The sequence below is a fragment of the Nyctibius grandis genome, chromosome 4, assembly GCF_013368605.1.
Source record: "Nyctibius grandis isolate bNycGra1 chromosome 4, bNycGra1.pri, whole genome shotgun sequence".
NCBI lineage: Eukaryota > Metazoa > Chordata > Aves > Nyctibiiformes > Nyctibiidae > Nyctibius > Nyctibius grandis.
Genome location: NC_090661.1, coordinates 74,710,810 through 74,729,773, shown reverse-complemented (window position 1 = coordinate 74,729,773; position 18,964 = coordinate 74,710,810). Strand labels below are relative to the sequence as shown.

Below are 18,964 nucleotides of genomic sequence, written 5' to 3'. Positions count from 1 at the left end.
ACTTGTGTTTTCATGATGGTTATCACCCATACTTCACTGTATTTCCTGTCATTTCTGACATCAAGTCATCTCTCTCTTTTTTCCCTACTCAAGGAACAGCACCAAGTATGTGCTACTGTTTTAAAAATTCACTTATGGCTTGTTGGCTTCACAGGCAAACAAACATACCAGAAAACTCAGGGCACTCAAACTACTTGTGGCAGTTCACCCACTTCCCTCAGTACTTCTCTCCATAACAATCTATACCAAACATTGTTTTCTGTAGTACTTACAGGCCTGAATCAATTCTATATGAATGGGATTCAGTTATTACTGATTTAAGAAGTTTCTTACATTAACAGGGTGTTTGACTTACCTTTCCCAGTCTGGAAACTCCTGGAGACACTGCCTTGTAAATGTCACCAATCCCGTAGGTTCTACAGGCAAACCAACCCCAGAGGAAAACGTATTAACTGCTGGAGCTTTAGTCCTTCGGTTATTTTAAGTGATCAGCTTTTAAAATTACAACAAACATCATTCTTGGCAGAAACACAAGAGCTTAACTTTCCTCAAGAGCAGCTTTGAATCCTTCCCTGTCAGCCCATGCTCAAATTGAAAACAAGTAACATGAAGACCAAAATATTCACTTCTCCTTTTGGAGTTTGAGTATTTTTCTTTTTCCAGATCAAGGAAAAAAAACTCTTTCTTAAGTGATTTTCACCTAACCTGTAAACACTACCAGAAAGACTCAATAGTTGAAGTTAAAGTAAAATGTGCTGCCACTTAGAAAAAAAGAAATTGTGAACCTGTAGAGGTGACTACTGTTCAGGGTCAACAGGCAACACACAGAGTACTCAACCTATGGATGGATGAAGCAGCAGCTCATATTTCTAAGAAAGTCCTACTATGTCGACAAAGATGCAGTGTTAGTGGACTCCAAATCAAGCAGTTTTCAGCCCTGCCAGGATGCTAATGAAATTCACTGTATTTCAACTGAGAAAAGACTCCTGCCCCCAAGAGAAAAAGAGGAGCTATTGCTCATTGCCAGAAGGATGCATTACGATCTTCTCTCCTTATTTTACCCAAAAAAGTTCAGTTTTACAACAGAATGAGAATATCAACCTTTTACTAGGTGAAGTCATCCTAATAAAAACTTCATTTGAGACTCATTTCTTTGCTCCACTAAGTCTACTGCACTGGCTTGTGAAAAACATTCAGAAGAGTATGTAAAGCACAAACATATCCTTCCAAAAGCCTTAAATAATCCTATGCTTTTCTTCAAAATTATAGGGGTTTAGGGGAAAAAAAGGGTTGCTTGCTGTTAAAAAAAAAAAGTGCACAGCTTTCAGTAATCAAGTGCTTTTCCACAAGGGAACTCTTTGTATCAGTGGCAATATTTTACAAATTAAGCATTCACCTTTTGAGCACAAAGTCTTCAGCTGATATAGTCTCCACTGTGTTCTTTTACAAGGAATTCAATTACCATTGACAATAAAAAGAGTTGCAAAATTATTACAGTGATTTATAGAGCTAAGTTACTTCAGTCTTACTAATTCCTTGCACAAAAAAGAACAAGTGGGGTCTTCTAAAGGTATGATACAAATTTTTAATTCAAGAAAAGAGCACTCAAGAATCTCATTAAATATTATTTAAAGTTATATTTAAATGTTACCAAATCTAATGCAGTAGTTTCATAAACCGTGTTCCCAACAGATTTCATACACACAGGGGATCAGGGACAGCTACATAAGTTTAGGATTTGGTTTGCATGAAAACATTATTACTCAAGTATTAAAAAAAAGCTAGTACACTGTATCTCTTCTCAGTCCCACACAGATCACAATTTACTTTTTACCTCAGAAATTTAGTTCTATTGACATTGCTTAAAGTCTGAGAGCTGAAACAGGATGTAGCTGCATTTAATTTGTGGCAAATTAAAATGATGGACTGAAGATGGATTGAACCAAGTAAAGAGATTTTTATATTTAATAGCTTAAAGCTGTCTTTCTTTTAAAACAAACCCTTCTAAGAGAATATGAAGCTAATAGTGAAATACTGACACGTAAAGAAAAAGTTCTCTAAAAAAAAAATACTGTAATAAGGATAATTCTGCACATGTGATGTATGCTACTGCAGTAAAATCTCTTTGTCCCTCAAAAAGCAATATATAAGGTCTGATACAGTTCTCACCAAAAAAAAAAAAATCTATTTTTGAAAGCTTATGCAGATGTTCAAATTCATGATAACAACAGAAGATCTGACTACACACATTGAGGGAAGTATCGCACTAACTTCTAAAAGAGTTGGGGATATCTCATGTCCTGCTATCACTTGTTTTATTTGAACTGGGGAAACTTCACAACAGCTTTGCTTTGGGAGAATACAAAAGGAAAAACCTGAAATATCAACACAAGTAGGAGAAAATCCCTCAGAAGTACATACGTTATAGTCAAAGGACTGAAGGTGCATACTGCAGGAAATCTGAAGCTTGATCCAGAATCTTTAAGACTGTGATTTTAATGACTACATATGGTGCTAAGTTCCCTCTTCATTCTCACTCTGATGTGGTGCAGCAAACAGCTGCATATATTACAAACATTATACGTATGTGTATTTATACATGTACACACACACTTTATATATATAAAGGGGGGTGAAAATATATCTCTATATATTTTACGCATCCTCCCATATATGTATCTCAGAAAAAAGAAAACAGAATAAGCTCTGTGCAAAAAAATTGAATTGCATGCAACACCTATACGAGAAGAAGTGACATTAATATGAATATTAGCGTACTTAGCAAGCTGGCTTTTGTTATGCACTTCCATTATAATACTGCATAGCCATTTCTAAATTTAATGGGTTTAAATTTTTCATGTACATGCTTTGTAGCTCAAAAAAAAAAAAAGAATAAAGGATATACTTTTTTCTGTGACTCTCCTAAAATAGCAGAAAAGGGTCTTAAGTTTCTCAGGCTTCCTTGGTGACCGTCCTTCAAACAATCTGAAAAACAAGAAATAAAAGCAATTAATTAGATTCCAGGGATATAGTGTGCATAGTTATTAGGCTACTTACTAATTGTGATTTAACTATTATGCACATATTTTGATTAGCCTTCCATTTAAATACTCTATTGTGGAAAGAACTCTCTAGACAGCCCCTCTGTAGCACAGGTCTTCAGGAGTAACAAGTTCGTTCACTTGCTAAGTTTCTGATGAAGATGCTAAGTGAATGCCTACCTCACTCATACTGATTTTGCAATATCAAAAAATATAATTTCAATATGAACATTCAGGAAAACTACTAGTTTTATTTGCAACAGACTGTCTTGGATTAAAATAAGTGAGCAAGGGGTGAAAACATGTATGTTGAGTACTCCAAGATCCAAATGTCTTACCCTACTTTCAGCTCAGTGAGTTGCAGAGAAGAATTAATGCAACCATATTGCTTTCAAGAGTTGCACTGCACCAGCGGTGTTTCTAAAGAAAAGACCCTACCCCCAACACAAACTGCTTCACCCACTGGGCTACTACTGGCATTCTGACATTCATTTGTAAAAACCTAAGCACTAAAAAGAAGCATCCTATTTTTAGCCATTAAGTGAATGTATTCTTTTGAGGCTAGCTGAAATACTTTTACTGCATCATCTATCTTCCAGCAACTTGAACACACATTACTTAATTTCACTTCCAACAAAGTGACAAGGCATTGTTATTGGCAACACATAATGGAATTTATCTGGAAGGAAGAACAGCAGCCTCTTCAGAAATAATACCCTTTGAATAGGAAGTTCACTAAAATATGTCCGATACAGTGAAAGCCCCGAGGATGTAAGATCCACCCCCACCCCCCCAAACAACAGTCTAAGTAAAGTAATGACACAACATTATTCAATTGTTTCCACGTACTGGAATGACAACCTGCCTTTAAAACCAGAATGCTTTCAGGTCAATTTAGCTTTTAGTAGGAAAGTGAACTAAATTTTTTCAGAATTTAAAAATTCTTATGAAGAATACATGCTGATCAATTTAATCCAAAATCGATACTAAGTCACAGAAGCTAATTTTTAAAAGGTTAAAAGGGTTTTATGAAAACTTTTTTATTCTTTGAATAATCAAACAGGACTTTAAGGCGGCAAACTCCAGACTTATACAGTCTATTTTAAAATGGGCCAATACGCAAGTTCTACCAAGGGGTTGTGCTTGCACAGCTAATAAGATGTTCATAAAAGAATGAGTTGATATGTGTGTGTGTGCATGCGCAGGTCTCGCCTAAAAGCATAAATTATCTCTGACCTTTTATCTGGAAGTCTCATTTGATATGAATCCTTTAAAGGGGTTAATTTATCTATTAGTCCAATCACACCTTCACTAGTTTTTTGCCTCTTTACATCAAACTGAAATTTTCCTTCTCTCAGGAGAGAGTTCTTCATGTCACAAAGGCAATACATGATTTGGCATAACTAGCAGACTGGGCAAGAGAAGTCCAGAGCTGAAAAAACTATGCCTGAAATAAGTCAGATCAAGATAAAAGGCAACGGCAAGGCAGATGAACTTGGTTTCATCCATTACAAGGACTCACCAAAATGCAGTCACTCTGTCAAGTAGGGAATTTCAACCAAATATTTTTTTAAACCTGAAATGTTCAGCATTGGCCTGTCTTTTCTCTTGTTAAAAGCTGTGGTAACTACCTCTCTTCTTCTCTGGGATCAAAGCTAAAGTAATGCTGATCTGTTTCTGAAAAATCTCATTTACAGAGATACATATTCCCAAAACCACCATCTATAATTACAACAATGAGATATCTGTATTTCTGTTCTAGCCCTATATGGCTGGGTAAAAACCACAGGGCAGCACAAAAGAATTTGAAAAGCTCTGGGTTCTGGCACAGGCATCCCTTGCTGTAGGGGGATACTCCATACAGTGGGGATAGAAGAATACTGTGGCGTTCAAAATTACCTGTATTTTGACCTAGTAGCTATATGCATCCAGTAACTACATGCAGCAAATCTTTTATAGCAGTTAGCCCAAGAGCTCTCATCACCCTTCTCCTCCTCACAGTATTTGCTTTTCTTTGCTATGACACAACATAAATTGTACTTTATCTTTGAAAACCCACTGTTAAATACAGAAAAATATTTTTTTAAAAATTATTTATTGAACACAAAAGCAGGCAACATCAGTCATGCACACACATTAGGACTGAATCCACCACAAATGAAGTTTGTCCAAAACAGAATGCACTCATAAAAGGATAGCCATTTATGGCAGGTTGAAGACACCATGTCTTAGATTAATATGCTTGGATTTACTTCGTATTTTCTGTGCCTAGAACTTACCTTTATAAGTGAGCTAGTGGCAAACTGAAGATGCCTATCTGCAAACATGCTTTTTATTATAGATATGTTTGCAAAATACAAAACACTAGTATTACTTGCGTATTTTCATATAACCAGACCAAGGAAATCTTGTCTCCAGCTACTACAAGTAAAAGTGCTTTACAACATTAGGAATTTGTTTTAAAGGCCAACCAGACCAGTGGAAAAAATGCCCACAGATTTTAATGGGCTACAAATTAGCCTTAAACCCTCATAGTATCTATTTATTTAAAGCTATTGATATTCATTCAGTTGAATTTGATTGCTTCATGTGTTCTCTTAAATTTCCACAGAAATCATACCACAATGACATCAGTGATTCAGAAGACTTCCACCAAGCTATGCTAAAGTCAGAAGAAAAGCACAAGAGAAGAACCAACCCTCTCCCAATACACACAGGCAGCCAAGCTTTCTTACGCACAGCACAAAGTAACCAGTCATCTCTGCAAATGCAACAGTAAAAGCCAGTGATTTTTACAATTGAAAATGGCCCAGTCCTGCCCCATTAATTTAAGTGAGGAGATAACAAGGCAAAGGTATGAACGTTTTAACCTTGAACCTTACTTCTGAAATGATGAATTAGGCAACGTTATGAGAAGTTTTACTGCTGAAGCAAATCTCTATTTTGAAGAACAAAGCTAGATGAGGGCATCAATAAGATATTAAATAAAATTCTTCTGCAAGCTCCGAGACACAGATCGTACTAAAAAAAACACCCCAAAACGTTAAGTGGAAACCACATAATCAATTTCCTGACAGAAGAACCCAAGGCCAAAACCCATTAATTCCAATTAAAGAACTCATCCAAATGAAGTGCACTGTAAATCAAATGCAAAGCACTGCAAGCACACTTTCAGTCAAAGTAATTGAAATATTACCGGCAACTGCATATGTAAGCTGTTTTGCTTTGTACAAGATGTTCCCACTGCCATGCAGCTAACTTCAATTTAGCAAATACAGGAGCTAAGTAAGCTTGCAGGGCTGATCACCCAACACAGCTGCAAATTTATCTCTGGCTCTCCAGCTTCCAAGCCAGTAGCAGCAATGTTAATCAAATAAAAGACCTCTACAGAGATACACTTAAGTATTGGAGGAATCAAGGTCAGAGATTTAAAACATAAGAAAGTAGATGTGTGAACAATGTCATATACACAAAGTAGGTTGCTTAAGTCATTGTGGCTAAATGAAAACTCTTTCCTAGCAAACGATCAGACACTTAATTCAATTGTTCTGAAGAGAAATCCTATATACAAGAAATAAAATATTAAAAATAATAAGAAATTATATTGGGAAAGTGTAAAAAAAATTTTTAAGTTACTCAACAACTGTCAGTAAGCATACAGTGAAGTTACAAGGCAATGGTTTATACTATTTCAAAAATTATTACAAATACGTGTGCATTTGTTTTGCATTAGTGTCTTCCTAAAATTTTAGGGTGGGAAAAAAGCATTTTTAAAGTGTAAGAAATATTTTTTTTTTTGCAGGGTAACCAATATATTTTTTTTTTGCAGGGTTTTGCAGTCTCATTGACTGTAAACTCAAAATTGCCTTTTCAACCAACATTTCCACCTTAGAAAGCTGGAGCCAAAAGCTTTAAAGAACTTGCTCCTAAGTCCTATGAGTGCTGAGGCTACTGGCAAATCTGCAAGGTACTTCAAAGGGTGCATCACCAATGATGCAACATCAACATGATTTAATAACATTAAGAGCTACACAAAAGCGGCCTTGGCATGCATGTAGTTTACTGGGGAAAAGTTGAACCAGCTTAAGTAACAGTTCCGAAATACATTGTTTCCTATTAAGGTCTAATTAAAATACAGTAGTTTACTCATAAAATTTAATTTCCAAGGAGCTAAATTGATCCCTTGATGTTACTTGAAGAACTGGCTCCAGTAATTTTCACAAGCAGAAGGAACCATTACAATCACGTGATTTAACCTTCCAGTTAAATAATTTCATATCAACATTTCCATTCCCAGCCTGTATCTTCCCATCCCCAGGCTGTGCTTCCTTTGAATGTTTATTTTCAAAGAGTATAATCATGTCTTTACATTGAAATCAGAACCTATCATGAGACTCAGAAAGCTGTCCATGCTCTAACAATATGTAAAAATTTGCAGTATGGATTATACTTCAAAGAATACTTCCCATTCATAAATCCATGACATTTCATGTGTGCTGTCTGCAAAAGTGTAGATACATGATTTTACACTTATGGTCCCCACAATTAACTATGTAAGCTTTTTCTTAACTACCACAGGCACTAAAAAGTAAATGCCTTTTTCCTTACTGCTATAGTTGAAAACAGACTTGTATTGTTTCTTGTATTTTAGTGTGATCTCACTAAAGATAACATAGCATCTAAGCAAGTGCAAGACATTTTACTAAAACCTCATTTTTCTCCTACAAATAAAAGTGGAAGAAGGATTTACAAGGAAGTAGTATGAATAGATAAATTTCACCCAGCAATGGTACTGAGCAGGGAGAAGGATGGAAAGTTAAGGCAGAAATGAAAATACTGAATAGACATTACCTTCAATCTCAAGAACAGAGCTAATCACTACGCAGAGCTTTAGTCTAACGTATAGAATGCCAAAATGCTTGGAAAAAGAATAAAATAAGCACCTTGCTTTTTGTATCTTGTTGCATTTCAAAGCCTAAGCTTATCTGATGTATACATGTGGGGGTGGAAATACTATGCTTACGTATATTACTGTCAAACTTGTATTACTCTCCATATGATTGAGGGCTATTTTCATTAAAAGGCTGAGCATTCTCAATTGGTAGCAATCTCAATGGGAACTACTAAAATTTCATACTGATACACAGAATCCTAAAGGAAAAACTAATATAGTGTTGAATAACACAATAAACTCATCATTTAGGATTACATCAGTTGCACTGGGGAACATACAAGAAGCATCTCTTCCACCTTCCTCCTGCAACTTTTTCTCCCCCTGGAAAAAAAAAGTGGAGTTCCAAGAACAGAAAAGAACAATAAAACTCTCCCTTTTTCAAAACCAGTATGATATTTGTAATTAAGTACTTTTTTAAGCTTTGATTTGCAATGCTAAGCACAGTTGATCAAAGCACTTTGTTTCAGTAAGAGTTCTGTCACAATATTATTTGACATTTTTATTCAATTGTGCTCAAGGTAACTTCAGTCACACACATATTAAGGACTACCTATAGATATTAGTTTATCTAATGTCTAGGAAATCTGTACGCATCAATGTGTAAAGAGAGCGAGACTCTCATCATGTAAGCATTGGAATGTGTATTAATTATGCATGCTCATCACACGATTGCACAGGACAGAGAATAATCTCTCTCCAAATATATAAAAGTAATTCAGTCTACCATATAGGAATAACTGGAATTATATTAATTACCTGTATCCTTTGTCTGAAGTATTTTCTGAGAGCTGTTTCAATTCATTATGTATTGGGTGTGGTGTCTGTCTGTCATCGTGTCTCATCCCCCCCCTCCCCGCCCCTGAAATATTCATCTGCCTTTTAAACCAGAATGCTATATCACTACAGCTCCACTTCAATGAAAAAAATGGTAGTTCCAGTCAGTTACTGGTCAAGGACTTTTCATGAAGAATGGAGCTGCAAAAGGTGTTTCATTGCTACCATTTACACTCCCCTTATCAAGAGAAAAGAATTACACAATGTTTCCTTCCTGCTTACATACCTGTATTTTGTGAATAGCAATACCCCAGACCCACTCTGCTCTCCAGAGCACCTCAGGGGGTATGCAAGACAATCCACTAGGATGCAGGAAGAAAATATTTTTATACCACTCATAAAATAAAAATATTTTTAAAATAGTGCTTATTTCGTCTTTATCTCATCCTGATCTTACACTTCCCGAGAGGAAAACAGAGCACAACCTCACACAAGTCAGGTACAGCAACCTCAGTTCTGCTTTTCTGGTGCCTACTGTATGTCTCTTCCACTTAGTGACATGAATTCCTTTCTGTATTAAAACCACCTTCCTTTTCTCTGTTTATACAGGAAGTAATTTAGAGCTTTTTAATTGCCTTGGCATCTAGAAGAAAAACAATACATTCAATAATTCAATCTCACAGGCAATTTCTTATTTACTGTCATGTGTCAATAGTTACGAGCTGTCATCATCTCAAAGTTATTTAAGAACACTGTGCTATTCAACACTCTTATGTTTAATTAGAACTTCATCTTTAGATTAAATAGCTACTTTTAAGACTTGTATAAAAAAAAATTACACAATGTAATTTTGTTCGTAGTCTAGATGCAAAAACTATCTTCCCATCTCAGATACCCACATCTCTATTCTCTGTGCTTTTCATTCTGTACTTTTGTTTATTCTGGCAAGTTAACTTGGAGCATTATAAACCTGTTTTAAGAAAAAGTTTTGGTGATTTAAGAGTCTTAAAGTACATCAGACTGATACTTGACTTTGATGAAATGGTAAGATGCAAAGTCCAAGTACTCAACTCCAAGGAATAGCATGGTGAAATGTTTTACCCTGAGGCTCTAAAACAAAAGACATCCCACAGCATGGTACAACTAAGTTCTGAACTAAACTACTATATTAACTAAGCTAACAAAAAAAAAATTCAGATTGAGTACTGTTTTAATCACTATAGCAAAGTAATTACCCCAGACTTGTAAAGAATAGTGTCCTTTTAAAGTTGTCTATTGTATTTCATCATTTATTACACACAAATGTTGATTTTAAGTTTTTCAGAAAACTATACCCTATAAAGTATTCCGCCCACGGCTAACTAGAACATAGAGCTAAGGCAGGCATAACAGAATCAGTTTTGTAGGATCAGTGTCTGTAAACTCAGCAAACCTAGAACACTTTTCAGAGGAGCAATGCATCTCTCAGTCCAAACCAAGCTCTCTCAAAGTCGCTACATAATTTATTCCCCAGAGAATACTCATTAGTGTTGCAAAATTGATGTTGTTTATGAAGACACAATTGCATTACTGGTAAATTAGATTTCAATTCTCCTGCATAAACGTACTATACAGTTTGCCCATTTCCTTTCATATAGTACATTCCATAAAAGACATATATATCTTAACTAGTGGGTTTTTCCCCCCTCACTTCCAATCACTTCTAATTACTTTAAAGGTTTTTTTGATAAAGATGAAGAAATTCAGTCCTAGTGGAATACTGGCGGTTTCAGACCAGAACACCCCCTAATGCATGTGCCAAGAGATCCACCAGGCTCACGTCATTAGACATACTACCTTCAATTATGAATATAACCTCAGCTGCTTTGATGGGAGCTATTATAGATGCACAGTATTTCCAGTTTAACTACAGTAGTTTTTTTGAAAAGGAAAACAGAGGAGTTATTGTAACTTGACACAACAGCTAAGAACGGATCTCTATCTCTAGCAGGTCAAAGACACTGCAAAAGCAAAGTGGGTCCTTGATAAACCTGTCTCCTTTCCAGTAATCCAGAACACCAACTCAAGATTGCAGAATTTTTTTTCCTTATACTTTCTCTTTACCTATAATCAAACTAGGTAGGTTCCTAAATTACAAATTTCTATAGTGTTAAGACACAGGTCTGATAACTTGGCCAACAGGGAGAGGAGAAACCTCCACAGCACAAAGTCTTGTGTGACAGTAGACTGTATCCATTTCAGCATCTTACAAAAAATAAATACAAGAAAGCATAGTTCAGTCTTACCTTTAATATATTTCAAGAGGAATATATTTTTATGAAAGTGCTACGTTAAACCACAAGCTATTCACAAAGAAGATTAATTATGAGCATCACCATAAAAAACTACTTTAAACTGTGCAACCAACGTCATAATTTTAGAGATGATCTCGGAAGAGGCAGCGCAGTTCATGCTCTACATTCAACAAGCATGCAACTTCCATGGAAAATTTATCAGTAAGAGGAATAAAATGGCAAATTTCTTTCTTTCTTTTGTGATGGGATATTTTTGCATAAAGCTGTCCAAGGTATTTCCATCTTATATATTATAAAAGTATTTTTAAAAAGAAAAATTGAACTCTTTAAATATTTTGAACAGAAGCAGTATTTTATGCTATTTGTATAATCTAATGTTTGGCCACTGAATGGATGTCATTCTGTCTACTAGAATTCATAAATATTAAAGCTCTCAAACTTAAAACTATGAATTCAATTTTATTAACTACATTTTAAATGAATTATGTTATTAATGACTTAAGAATCATAATAGACCCATCCTTGCCAAGTACAAAAGGGAAGAATTCAATTATATTACTGAGTATTTCATTATACACAAATGACTTTCAATCTTCAGCATGACGAACAATCAAAATAGACGGTGTCACAATACACTGTTAAGCTAAGTGTTGCAGTGTCAAAAGAGGAATGGTCACTTTTCTTCTCCTCTCATCTAGCAAGAACAACAGACAGGAGTGGAAAGGTGAAGCACAGATGACTTATGTTAATACTAACACAGAAAATGGCCTTCCTTCCAATCAACTGCAGTTATTAGCACACACAACAGCATTCAAGCAACTTGCCATCATCACTGTAATAACAGAGCCAAGTACTGGTGCACCAGAAAATGCTTACCAGACAGAAAAGAAAGGGAAACAAACCAAAAGAAAGAAAGGGAAACAAACCAAAAGAAAGAAAGGGAAACAAACCAAAAGAAAGAAAGGGAAACAAACCAAAAGAAAGAAAGGGAAACAAACCAAAAGAAAGAAGAGTAAATTCTCAATATCTTGCACTGACTGTTGTTTTGTCAAACAGATTTGTATCTTGCGGGGAGTAGGGGTGGAAGTCACAATGCTAGTTAATACCACATAAAAACCTAAAGCACGGAGAAGACTGGGAGGGAAGAGGGAACATGACAGCATTTAAATGTAGAAAGTATTTTATAGAGTATAAAGAGGTACTAATGTTTAAGTCTGCATAAAGTGATAAATGACTGCTGTGTAAAACTGAAAACACAAGAAAGAAACAGCTTATACAGTTGTGTTTCTAACTTAAGACACAAATTTTATTTTTTCAGTCTCAGAGTTGAGAGGAGGAGAGGAAGCCTTTTGTATGAATGTAGAAAGGGCGCATGCATAGTGGAATCAAGGAACTCCACATTTGCTAAAGAAAAAATCCCTCAAATGCTAGCATCTGCTCAGTAATTTTGCTTCCTTAGGGAACCATGGCAGATTTTTTTTTTGTACCCAAAGAACAAAGTCATTAATTCATAGTCATGTAGCAAACGAATTATGCTGACGAAAGAAATAAGTCTGGAAAAAGCTGCAGACCATAATACTGTGGGGAGAAAGGGTTGCTGTGTGGAACAATTTGTTACGCCCATCCCTAAGCAGACAGAGCACAGCAGCAGCCTCTAAAGCCTTTACATCAAAACACGGTTATACAGAGGAAAAAAAGTCACAAACATTTTAACTTCAGTCATTGCCTATTGCCTTTTGAGTATATCCACCTTCATGAAACGTTTTTTTGTACAAGCTAAAAATACACACTGCAGTGAACCAAACTTTGTCGTCTTTACAAGTCTGAAACAATGGCTGGAAACAGCCCATTTTATTGGCTGTCCTTGCTACTAAAGAACTAACTTTTCAGGGTGAGAAATAAAGGGCTGACAGGAGGAAAAAGAACTAGGATACTACCCATCGTCCTTCTCCCCCCCAGTCATTTTAGATTTCAGTTAAGTCAAGTTACATACAGTAGCACGACAGAAAACAGTGTAAATTCTTGTAGGGCTCTCTCCACCACTCTCTCTCTTCAATCTCCTTTTGCTTTTATCCTGCCAGTCCCCCTCTCACTGACACACTCCCTCTTATTTTATCCACTGCCTTTCACACCTCTACTCTACTTCACTAATCTGCTCATTATCAAATGCAAATTACACAGTGGGGGAAATTTTGGTCCAACTAATGGTTAAGCAAAAAAGGACTGAAAAAAGAAGCTGTAATTATATAAAAAACGCATAAATTGGCAAACACTGAGGAACAGTCACTTTTAATCCTCAGGAACCAGAGGACATCAGCTTCCCTTGTTTTCTCCAGTTTGGCAACAATATTCTTGCACTTACACAAATAAAAATGGCTTTCTACCCAATGTGACTAAAAGCTGAGCGTTACCTCATCCATAACGCAAGGGGAAGGCCTGAAGATTGTCTCCTGTATTACCCCTTTTAAATAACATTGTTGGAACTTACTATGAGTGATGGCACTAGGAAGTCAAGTCAGAAAACAAAGGAGGACTGACTGGAATAGGGCAGAAAATCCTGAACAGTTAATACTTTATACTGGTCATTCTTTAAGCGTATAGCAGGAAACTATTTACCTAATAATTTGCCAAGGCTTTTTCATTTAAAATTAGTCCAAAATATTATGCACCGAGTTAACCACTAGTAAGTATTACACTGTACTACTGTGACTTTACGTTGCTGTGCAATATTCATAAAAGAGAACATGAATTTAGTCCAGTGATTTAACAGCATTTTATTCTGTAGTTTGTAAGAATTTAACTGCTTGATTTACAACATGCTTAAGCTACAACAAAAACTGGTACCTTGAAGTCCTTTAAAAAAAAATAAATTCAGCTAGAAGTGTGTAGCTGGTGCAAACGGGACTCTTGCCAGAACTTTACTGTCCTCCTTCACTGCTCTGGGCATAAATCTTTTCTAATGCATGGATGGTTATTTTCATTTATTTGTTCTTATGACCTAATGGTGGAAAAATATGCTGAATTGTATGGTGGATTAATGCCCACTCACACTTCTCTTCCGTAACCCACTGCACTGTTGGAATAAACACCAACACAGTCAGCCTTTTCCCAGTATAGTTTTCTGGTCTCTCTTCTAAAATACACAGTGTAGAGAAACCTGTGCTAGCCCTTAAAGACAGCAAGCACCAAAAGCATTACTAGGGCATTGGCATGCTCGACAATTTATTCTGGGAAGTTCTAGTCTAATATAGCTCTTATGACACATGTATCCATATGCTGGATCACAGGTAACAGTATATTTATATTTTATCTCAGTGTTCAGAGCATATACGCTACACATGCAAGGAATTAAGAAAAACTCCAGATCAATAGTCTAACCAAGCTCCAGCCTAATAAACTTAAGGTCGATCTACACAGACTTGTATGGAAGTGCCCAGAAGATTAAACACTCTTTTTTCTAATCTACAAGTCCATGTCAACCATAATATTCTGCAGCAGGAAATGTCTTCATCCTCTTCCCCCACTTAAAACTGAAATAAGCATATTTAAAAAATAAAAGATGTGAAGAAAAATTTCTAATCAAATCTGTCTGTAATCTAGCACTGAGGAAAAAAGAATAAGTGTTTGTTTAGAAATCAGAGTACCTTTAATTAAATTCTTATTGTGGTCTTAAAACCTTTTTAGGCTAGCTTGTAGCAAAAAGGACAGGTTTGTTTTAACATGCAGCTCTACAACTGCTTTAAAATGATAAGAGATTGTATGGATGCTGAAGAATCAAGTCCTATTGGTATGACTTAATGTGGAGATCACCACTGCTGACACAGAGGAGAAAACAGAAACATGGCTGGGGAAACACTGACCTTTAATTTAAATACATATAGAACACTTGAAGCACAACTGAAATATACCATTTGCAGACGAATGGCTTCTGAGGAGGGAGGGAATTGTATCAGCCTAATTATGCCAGAGCAAGAGCATGTCTGTGTGCATGCATGCATGAAAAAAGGAAAATTTGGAATATTAAGCATATCTTTCTGTGCACAAGATCCTTTATTACATAGTTGCATAGTTTTCTTGTCCCTTAGAGGTAAAAAAAAAAAGACAGAAAACAAACTACTGAAGTGACAGAAACATGAAAGAAACAATGAGTTTCTCGCCTAAATGACAATAATATTTTCATTGAAGGCTTATCAGCTCCATTTACTCCAGAGTGCCATACCTGTTGAAGTTAATGTCTGGATAACTAGAATACTCAGACTTCATCTTTGCATTGCGACGTGGAAAAGTACAGAAGAAAGCATTGGCCAGAAAACTAGCAATCTGTTCCTGTGACATTGTGATGGAGTGATTCATCTTTTGTTTCAGTAGAGGTATTGGCTACCAACAAAAGAAGTGAGGGGGAGGGAGGGGCAGGAGAGAAGGGAGGGAAGGAGAGAGAAAAATAATTAGCTTACCCATTTTAAAAGAAAAAACAGGAGCACAAAATTACATTTGTTAAATTAGAGCAAGAGTAATTTAGGCCATTGGTGAACCCTTTAATCAGCAGAACCATTAAAGTCAAGAACAGTTTATTCAAGGCAATTCAGAAAAAGCTTGCTTGACAAACTGCAGATTTCTAATCAGTAATAAAAAGAAAGACCAAGAAAACACAACTTATCACACAAAACCACGGGGAATGGAGAAGGGAAAAAAAATAGATGGGATGTTGCAAATCCTGGGCAATCTAAAAAACCGAGGTAAAACCCCACTTTCAATAGCTGTATAGTTAAGAACCCTTAAGGAATGCTTTCAGCTACACTAACCATGCTTCATACTTTACAAAGAAAGGTCGAAGTCACACCACAGATCATCACCCTATGACTTGCTTTGAATTTTTGCATCTTACTTGAAGAAATAACACTGATATTATTTGCAGAAAGTGCATGATTATCCATTCTTTTTTAATCAGAATGAACAAAAAGCTCAGCTTCACTTTGGTCTTCAGTTTGGAGTTCTATTTGACTCTACTAAGGGTTTCTTTAATATAAAACGAAACAAAGGGGAGGGGAACAAAACAAAACCTTTTTAGGCTACCTTGCAGCAAAAAACATCTTCCATTCTATCAGGCTTTAGCCTCCTTATTTGGAATTTTCGCTCCCCACATTCACGGCATTTTATTTCTTTTTTTTAATTATGTGATAACACGGGGAGCGGGGGCGAATATCACTCTGACTGCTAAGGAGTCCAGTAACAATTACGATAAACCCACTTGACAGAAGAAAAAGAACAGAGTTTTCACCTCTTCTTCCAATGTTCTCAGCCATTACTATTAGCCCAGCTCCAGGAGAGCTGAGCAGCTACATTTTAATCCTTTTAGCTGTGAATACAGAAATTGCTACTAATTTAGACTGTTGAATACACAGCCCTGTTTACTCCACAAAACAAATGTTTTCCTTCATTCTTATAACTACTATATTCACATTCACTGAATCTCATTCTGTCTTCTGGCTATTTAATTAACAAGCCATATTATGATGTCTGAAGTCACACAGCCAGAAGGGGAAAAAAGCCTGAGAAGCTCTCTCTAGTAAGTTCTACAAGCCTATAAAAATAGCATATTTTGGACGGTATGTTATATTGGAACAAATTTAGCTTTACGTCTAATGAAAAAAATGAGTCTGACAAAGTTCTTCACAATTTACACTGCCTATCAGTACATCTTTATAAAAGGCATTACTGCATGAACTTGTAAGTCTTTTGCTTGACTTTGTGTCAGGAATTTCATAGCATTCTCAAGAACTTCCCCCATCAAGTGAATAGTAAAAAAATTTTCAAGAAATATTCACACCGTTTGAAGTTATGTATCTACTGTAGGACACATGCAGCATAACAGAGTAGGGAGAGATTTCCCCTGCTCCTGTCCAACAAAATCAATTTAGAAAATTGTAACAAAGGAGCTTACAAATTAAGAGTCCCTACCCTGCTAATGTGTTACCTATCATACATCCTCACTTGATCAGCCCTATTCACTTCTATCAGCTTTACTCCTACAGAACTGATTCCCACAACAATAATAAAGAATTAGTTAAGTTTTGTATGTTCGTAAGTATTGCGATGCTCTAACTAGAACAAAATATGCTCCCAAGTAAACGAAGGCTTTATAAAAATACTACTTCTAGAATGAAAAAATTCCTAAAATAAAAAATTAGATGTTTTAAGATTATTCAAGTATTTCAGTTTATTTTTCAAACCTGAACGGGTTCATGGTCATTTCATTTAAGAAAAGCTAGAAGCAACTCCAGCATATAGAAAGGAAAGCATTACTGAAGTTCAGACTAAAAATATGACAGCAAGATATATTTTTTTTTACGTTCTATTATATCATTATAGATGTGCACTGTCTATTCTGCTCCCTAGGCCTCAGCTACATCCAACACAAAAACTGTAACTTTTTTTAAGAACATAACATGATCCTGATGTTTTGACTTTAGCCATTAGTAACAGTTTGCAGAAAAGCGGTCTGCCACAGAGCACTTACCTAGCTGTGTTTACTTACCTGGGTGCAGATACTAGGGAGACAGAGCGCCAGCTTGACCATATCAGGAAGAATAGACTGGAACAAATGTTGAGCTTCTGCGTCTTCAAGAACCTATTAAAAAGAAAGAAAGAAAGAAAGGGGCAGGGGGAAAAGACTTTTACCTCAAAAATAATGATTGTATGAGAAGTTTGTGAAAACAGGATCCATCCAAAAGATACAAGAGAAAAAAAATCAGTCCTATTGGCTTCATGCAAGTCTGTAGTGTTTTTCATAGTAGTACCTCACTGCATTTTAACTTGCAATAATCCACTAATTGAAATACAGAAACAACTCTCAAAAGTTGCAGTTGAGAAAGCATGTCACCAAATGCCCTGTAAAGGAACCTTGAATAAGTTATCATTTGACAGTTTCCACAGGAATGAACCAAATTCTCAACTGACAACAATCACTACCTAACCACAGAAGTACTGGAACGATTTACATAACTTTCATACTCAGGTCATGGTCCAAGACCAGTACCTGTGACATTCTCCTGTTAAGGACACACGAAAGGCACTGCTGCGTGAGATCAGTGGCCCTCGGCAGCAGCAACAGGAAGTGCTATGTAAGAAGAGCATGCAAGCCTGGCCACTTTCTGCTGTCCCCCCACCCACCATGTTCCCTCAAGAACTATAGCTGTTGGATGACATACGTTAAAGGGTGCAGCCTGCCTGGTCCCACATGCTGAAGTTGCAATCTTTTCAGTCTCTTCCTGTAAGACAGCTGAGCCTACAGCTATTTTAGCTGCCCCTCTCTACCTGCTCTAACATTCTTCCTGAGAAGGAGAGACCAGAATTGACAACACTCAAAAAAATGGGCACACCAATGTTTCATAAGGCTTCTCAAAGCTTTTACACTCAAAACCAAATCACATCAAACCCTTCTTGTCCCATTCTCCATTCCCTTTCTGACACTGTCTAGCCCACTGTTGGCATGTCTGGCTGCCAAAGCATATCAAGCCAATGTATTCAGAGAAAGTCCAGGATCTCTCTTCTAAGTAACCACTGCCAGTTCTGAGCTCAACATCACATACCCAGGGTTCAGATGAACCCACCCACACCCCACACCCCCATTCACGTATCATACACCTATTTTTAAAAGGTACAAAAGGTACTTTTGCAGTGCTTTACAGTGGACAATACTCTTCTAAAAAAAAGCGAGGATAGACACATGAATGGGAGGCTGTGAAAAGAAAAGCAATATAAAGCAGTGCAGTTGCAATACACAAAGTGGCACAAAAGCATGCCATATCCTCAGAAGTCTCACGTTCTGCTGTATGAACAGGCTGAAGTAAGATCAAGGAGAGAAAAGCACAAGCTCCATCTTCCTGTGCAGTGGTGCAGTT

The 18,964-nt window shown here is 36.4% G+C and overlaps 1 protein-coding gene across 1 annotated transcript in view; it reads right to left on the bottom strand.

The window, feature by feature from the left end:
* The window catches only part of PARG (poly(ADP-ribose) glycohydrolase), a 71,070-nt gene that overhangs the window by 23,775 nt on the left and 28,331 nt on the right, over positions 1–18,964 (bottom strand). The window contains exons 8-11 of the mRNA XM_068398809.1: positions 17,599–17,691; positions 15,283–15,440; positions 2,906–2,985; positions 356–416 (exon numbers count right to left, since the gene is read on the bottom strand). Coding sequence (XP_068254910.1) covers positions 356–416; positions 2,906–2,985; positions 15,283–15,440; positions 17,599–17,691 — 392 coding nt within the window. The remainder of the gene's footprint in view (positions 1–355; positions 417–2,905; positions 2,986–15,282; positions 15,441–17,598; positions 17,692–18,964) is intronic.